The sequence below is a fragment of the Nannospalax galili genome, unplaced genomic scaffold (assembly GCF_000622305.1).
Source record: "Nannospalax galili isolate Female #2095 unplaced genomic scaffold, S.galili_v1.0 scaffold1622, whole genome shotgun sequence".
NCBI lineage: Eukaryota > Metazoa > Chordata > Mammalia > Rodentia > Spalacidae > Nannospalax > Nannospalax galili.
The window spans coordinates 438,242-444,482 of record NW_008348203.1 but is presented as its reverse complement, the minus strand read 5'-3'; the positions used below and the strand labels follow the sequence as shown (position 1 = coordinate 444,482).

Here is a 6,241-nt window from a genome sequence, read left to right as displayed (position 1 = left end):
AAATAAATTGTAAATAAATCAATCTTTTTAAAAAAGCTTAGAAAGGGACTGGGGGAATATGACACCCTCTTCTGACCTCCACAGCATTGCACGACATGGGTGCACTCACATACATGCAGGCAATGTAATACTCATACACATAAAACAAAAATAATAAATAAAATGCATTTTTAAAAAGAAGCCTAGAAGGAGAAATGTTTAGATAAGGCCGAACCCACCTGTCTCCAAACAAGAGCTTGCCCCTGAAAGGGTGATGCTGCCTTGGCCAAGCCATGAACTCTATGGTCCCTCCATGGATACTCTATAGTCCTGAGCCAGCCTCAGGAACACCAAGCATACAAACTGAGTTGATGCTAGAGCATCCAGCCCCAGCCTCCTTCCTTTCTCCATTCACTGACCCCAGCTCTCTGGTCCTTGGGAGTCCCCTCCTCCATTTGCCTGATGCAGTAGAGACAGCTCAGGTAAAGATTCAAACACACTGGCCTCATACTCCTCTGTTTATCAAATCACCTTAGTACTCCCCATCTATGAAATTAAGAAGACCACAAAATCTGAGTGTGATAGGCTTAAAGACTGAGCCCTTGGCAGGGTGTGGTGGTTCACGCCTTTAGTCCCAGCACTTGGGAGGCTGAGGCAAGCAGATCTCTGTGAGTTCAAGGCCAGCCTGGTCTACATAGTGAGTTCCAGGACAGTTGGGGCTACAGGGAGACCCCTGTATTAAAAAACCATAAAAAAAAAAAAAGACCAAGCCCTGCCCTGACCTTGCTGGCTATCAACAGAGGGCCCTGGGTTCCAGCTTGCTCTGGGCAGTCATTATCCCTTTTTTGTGCCAGGCTAGCCATTACTAGGGAGCCTAGTATCTGGGCTGACCCAGGAGGTCGAACAGGCTGGTGACTCAGCTCAGCTCCAATCAGGCTCTACACCAACACAGAGACTGAGGGGAGAAAACTCTCCAAGGTGGAGTTGGAGAGATGGCCCAGTGGCTTTAAGATGGCTTGATCCTCTTCCAGAGGACTCAAGTTTGATAGTTTGATCCCCAGTACCCACATCAGGTGGCTTACAATCACTTGTAACTCCAGCTCCAAGTGATCCAATGCTCTGGGCTCCACAGGCAACTGTATTCACATGACATATACACACATACAGACACACAATCATACACTTTTTTCTTTTTTTTTTTGGTCTTTTTGAGACAGGATCTCCCTGTAGCCCCAGCTTGTCTGGAACTTGCTATGTAGACCAGGCTGGCCTCAAACTCACAGAGATCCACCTACCTCTGCCTCCCAAGTGCTGGGATTAAAGGCGTGCAACCACCATATCTGGCAATTTTTTAAAAATTTAATTAAAAATAAGAAGCCAAGTGTGATGGCTCATGCCTTTAATCCCAGCACTTGGGAAGCAAAGGCAGGCAGATCTCTGGGAGATCAAAGTAGCCTTGGTCTATATGGTGAGTTCCAGGCCCTGTGATCAAATAATAATAATAATAATAATAATAATAATAATAATAATAATTAATAGCAACAACAACAAAAACTCTCCACAGTCACCCCATAGGTGAGGGCCCTCCAAGCCTGGTCTCTTGACTCCCCAACCTGGGCCTCCCCCAACTGCTCCTTCACGTGCTTACCATCTATTCAAATATCTAGACAGTATAGACAGAATCCTGGGATCCAGGACCAAATGTCATGCCCCTTTCTCTAGGAAGACCTCTATCCACAGGGCCAGCATAGGACTCTTTCAAGCTGGGATTCCCAAAGCCTGGCCAGTTGTCACATTCCAAGCCCTCCTCCCAGATTTACTCTAAACTCAGGACAGAGCCCAGAATCTAGAGTAAGCCTCCAAGGGTATGCACTCCAAGGGTTTGGGGGGTGGGGAAGGAGGGGTGGTTGTCCAGGTAAGAGAAGGCAGGCAGCCTCTGCTTCAGGCTTCCCAGAGGACAGTAGCTTCTGACTCTCAGAAACAACTCAAGTGGAGACTGAGGCATGGCTTCTCCCAGATGTCTGCTTGTCTGAGGTGGGAAAGCCAATCTGGCTTCATTCCCTTCTGCTTGGATGTGAGCTTAGGCACTATGGGTGCCTTTATATGGGGTTGCCTTCTTGCTCCAACTCTGCCCTTAAGTGAGAGTCCCCAGCCAATGAATGGGGACAGCTGCTTAATCACTGTGCCCAGCCCCCCCGCTGCCCACACAAGAACACACATCCAAGGAGCTGGTTGAACCAGCTTTCCCAGCCCTAGTGCACTGTGTGGCTCCACTTCCGCACAGGGAGGCACCTGCTTCTGCCTGGCAGGACCCCTGCCACCAGTTACCACCTCTACCTGGAGTGCAGAGCCAGATCTCTGGCACCAGCCCTAGGCACGGGGCCAGGCCCTCCCTGGGATCTCCTTCCTCAAAAGCCTAAGTGTCACTCCACCTTCATATATAAGACACTAAGGCCCAGAGAGGCAAAGGCTCTTCCCAACCAGGGATACAAGGAAAAGTGGGTGCAAAGCCAGACTAGAATTCAGGCGTTGAATCCTCTGGAGCTAAAAGGAGAAGGAAGGAAAGTATAGATGCAGCAAACAGGAGAGGGAAAGGAGAAAGTGAAGGAAGAAAGCAGTCTGGGAGGAGTTTAGTAAGGCTCCTACAGCCACCTTCCTGATGAGAAGAGCAGCTTGGTACCAAGAGGTGGGGGGCTTTGCTGTTCCCCATACTCAAGCCAGAGGGCTGCCTTGAGGCCCCACCCAGAGTAAAACTTTCCACCAAGCCAGGTCTGACCTCAGGGCCTAGGGTCCGGAGAGCCAGTCCTACGCCCTGCTTATGTTCTTCCTGAGTTACCAGCCCCAGAGAGGACCACACCTCCCTCTTGACATCTGTCTTGCCTTTAGTTCCAAGACTCAGCCACCTGCTGGGTCAGCCCCTGACTCACCCTTTAAGCAAGAAGATAAGCCTAACTTGGGAAGAGGGGATAAGATGGCTCATGTGAACAGTGCCCCAGACTCATGGTTCCATTCCCTGAGCCATGCCGGGTGCCCCATGTGACCCAGGATGAGTCACTTCCCTGGCAGTTCCTTGACAGTCCCAATAGTAACAGGCAGAGGCTCATCCTGTCCCTCCCCCACACAGGGGGCCATGAGAACTAAAAACACACTAGGCCCGGGAGGTGGCCAATATAGACGTGTCCTTGGGGAGCTGGGATAGTTACAGCTGGGCCATAGACTCCCTGTGCAACCACTCTGCTGTGGACGCAGACTCCTTCATATGAAAATGAGGACAGAGATCTTCCCGCACAGATAGGGGGCTCACAAACAGGGCAGAGCTCCAAAGCAGCAAAGGCAAGAGGTGAGCATGTGAGAAGGGAAAGACAACCTTACCTGGGTCTGAGCCTGGGTCCCTCCCTGAGCCCATGGGTTCACCTAAGGCAAGGCCTGGGGGCCTAATGCCTTGGGGTTCTATGCATGATGAGGTAAATGAGACACAAAGAAAAAAATGAACTGGCAAGAAGGTAAAGTCTGAGTTCAGTAAGAACAAGGAACAAGCCTGTCCACAATATTCCTCCACCTTCCTTAGCACTGTTCACAGAGAACCTTTTTAGTATACTTGTTGAGTCAATGATAGAGATCAAGGCAGGAAAACTTGGTAAGCTGCTCACTTTAGACTAGGCTAACTCTGTCCCCAGATCCCCAGGATCCAGCAGAGCACCAAACACAGGAAAAGCTTACCTTTCTGCAGGTGGATAATGTCAGGAAAGTTGGAGAGCAGGCCTTGGTAGAGAGACAGCGTGTCAAGCATTTGGAAAAGGTCATTCTTGGGCTGTTCAGCAAACATCTCACCAACGGCTTCATAGGTCCGACCCGTGTGAGAAATGGCATTGTTTAGGGCCTCAGAGCTAAAGGGGGGATCCATCTGGAAGGCATGGCTGATGGCCTGAAATGCAGTGCCCAGCTTCTGGAATTCCTTGCGAAAGCCCCCCACATGCTTCCGCACCAGCTCTGATGCCACGGTGCTGAGCTGCAGGACACTGTCATCCATCTTCTTACTGAAAGCCTTAAAAGTATCTACACGGTCTTCTACGTCCTGCAGATCCTGATGCTCTGTGGGGATCTGGAAGGTGAGCAGGAAGCTGGCACCCACCATCTCATCCTTCTCTGCCCGGCGTTTACCCATCTTCCATTGTTTATCATCCAGACAGCTGAGGAAGTGCTGGAAGCCCTCATATTGGGAGAGCACAGGGTGGCTGGTCATGTGGTCCATCCAGAGGATGAGCCGCCTCTTGCGTTTTTCAATGAAGTCCTCTTCAAAGCGGCCTGTGGCCTGCTTCTCAGGCAGGTGAGGCACTGAAATGACAGTGAATTTGTGTAGAAGGCGGTTGTAGAGCCAATCAAAGTGTTTGTAGCGCCGGTAAACAGGTGAGCCAGCATGGGTGGGTGTGAGCTTGTAGGAGATGTAACTTTTGATGCCTTTGAACTTGGTCTGTTTGGTGGGGTCTTCTACAGAGCAGGCAAATGGGTGGGGGTTGGCCTTCCATTGAGGGCCCCGAGGGCCCATCTCAATGGAGTATGTCTCAGCAATCTTGGCCATCATGGGCACATCACCAAGGATGAAAGCCTCCACGCCAGAACGCACAAAGCATGAGAAACGATTGAGGTTTCTTCCTACCACACTGCCCCGCTTGGCAGATGCCAGGCTGTCCTGCCTCTCCAGAGGTGCTTTGGGTCGAAAAGCCATGTGCTGGCTGGGGTAGGCACCTGGGTAGGAGAGGTTGAGTGGGGGATGTCCGTTAGTACCCAGTCCACCAGCCCGTGGTTCCTCTACTACTGTGCATCCATCATCCCAGTCGTCCCAGTCATCATCATCATCCTCCTCGAAGCTTGCTTGGTTTGAGAGGAAACCACTGCCCACACCACTCCTGGCTGGGCTGGCCATACTGGGGCTATTGTACAAGCTCACTTGGGTGTCCAGAGAACCTGCAGGGATGCTGGAGTAGTCCACATGATTGGCACTGATGGCAGGACGGACAATCTCCACGTAAGAAGCAGGGAAGAGCCCTGTTTCTCCACGGCTATTCTGCCCCTGCAGCCAGCCGTCCAGTGAGGTCTCACTGAAGATGACCAGGTCTTCATCCTGCTGGATGCTGATTTCCTCCCTGTTCTCACTGTGGAAATCATAGAGGGCTCGGCCTTTCAATGCCATGGTTGGGCTGCCTGGTAGGTAAAGATGACAAGGACTGGGCCTTGCTCTGACCCAGAATGCTCACCAGAGTATCTGAATATGCCTATTTTGCCTCAGATTCAGCCCCTCAGGCAGGGTCTCAGTATCCACAGATGCTGTCCAGCATGGCCCAGAAACTGCTTAATCAGGCCTTGAGGCATCTGCCTGGGAGCAGGGAGGGGTTGGTTATGGCCACAGTCTTTGACTCCCCTGGCAGTCCCTGGGGAAAGCAAGACTCTCCTTCCTCTCACACTCAGTAGAAAAGCCAAATGACCTGGAGAAACCAGCTCTGTGAGGGCAAGAATTCGACACTTTCCACTGGAACAATGTTGTAAAATAGAAGCGAGTCACCCGGAAACCAGTGTCCCAGAAACCCAGGCAAGGTTCTGCCGTCCCCCTGGCTCCCAGCTCCTTCTGGCTGCTAGGGCTTTGGGAGGTTCTCACATTCCTCTGAAGATCTGCTCCTTCCTCCTTCCTCCTCTCCTCCTGGGCCACTGCGTTTTCAAGAATCCAGAAAATCCAAGAGGGGCAAAGAGAATAACAGCAGCGCCCTGAACCGAGTCCAAGGGTGGATGTGTCCGGCCTCCCAACGAGCCAAGCCACGAAAACAAGGGCCAAAAATTGCACAACAGATTGATAACTACACGACCCAGGGGGGTGCAGCCTGGCCTCGCTGGCTCCAGTGCCCCCTTCCCTCCCTGCAAATGGCCAGCCCCCACCCCCAGAGAACGAGGGGGCGCGACAAGGCGCCCAGGCAACTTCTGGCCAGTCTCAGTGCGTCTTTTGTTTGCCTAATTCCTCAGCAGTTCCTGAGCCCGAAGCTGACCCTGATCCAAGTCCCAGGACCCCCGGTCAAGAAGTAAAGCTAGTCAAAACCTCCCATCACCACCGCCCCTGCGCCTGCTGTGCCCACAAACACTCAACAGTCGTTTGTAAACCCGAGCTCCGCGAAGAGATGGCGCGGCGGCTGGTTTGTTCGTCCGTCCGTCTGTCCTCCTCGATGCCCTGCAGAGCCGGCGGGAGCTGGGCGAACTGCGCCCCAGCGCTCTCTCT

The 6,241-nt window shown here is 52.1% G+C and overlaps 1 protein-coding gene across 1 annotated transcript in view; it reads right to left on the bottom strand.

Annotated features, from left to right (window-relative positions):
* Snx33 (sorting nexin 33) overlaps positions 1–6,235 on the bottom strand; it is an 11,798-nt gene extending 5,563 nt beyond the window's left edge. Inside the window, exon 1 of the mRNA XM_008844884.3 lies at positions 3,700–6,235. Coding sequence (XP_008843106.1) covers positions 3,700–5,170 — 1,471 coding nt within the window. The 5' untranslated portion in view covers positions 5,171–6,235. The remainder of the gene's footprint in view (positions 1–3,699) is intronic.
* Positions 6,236–6,241: the final 6 nt, after the last annotated feature.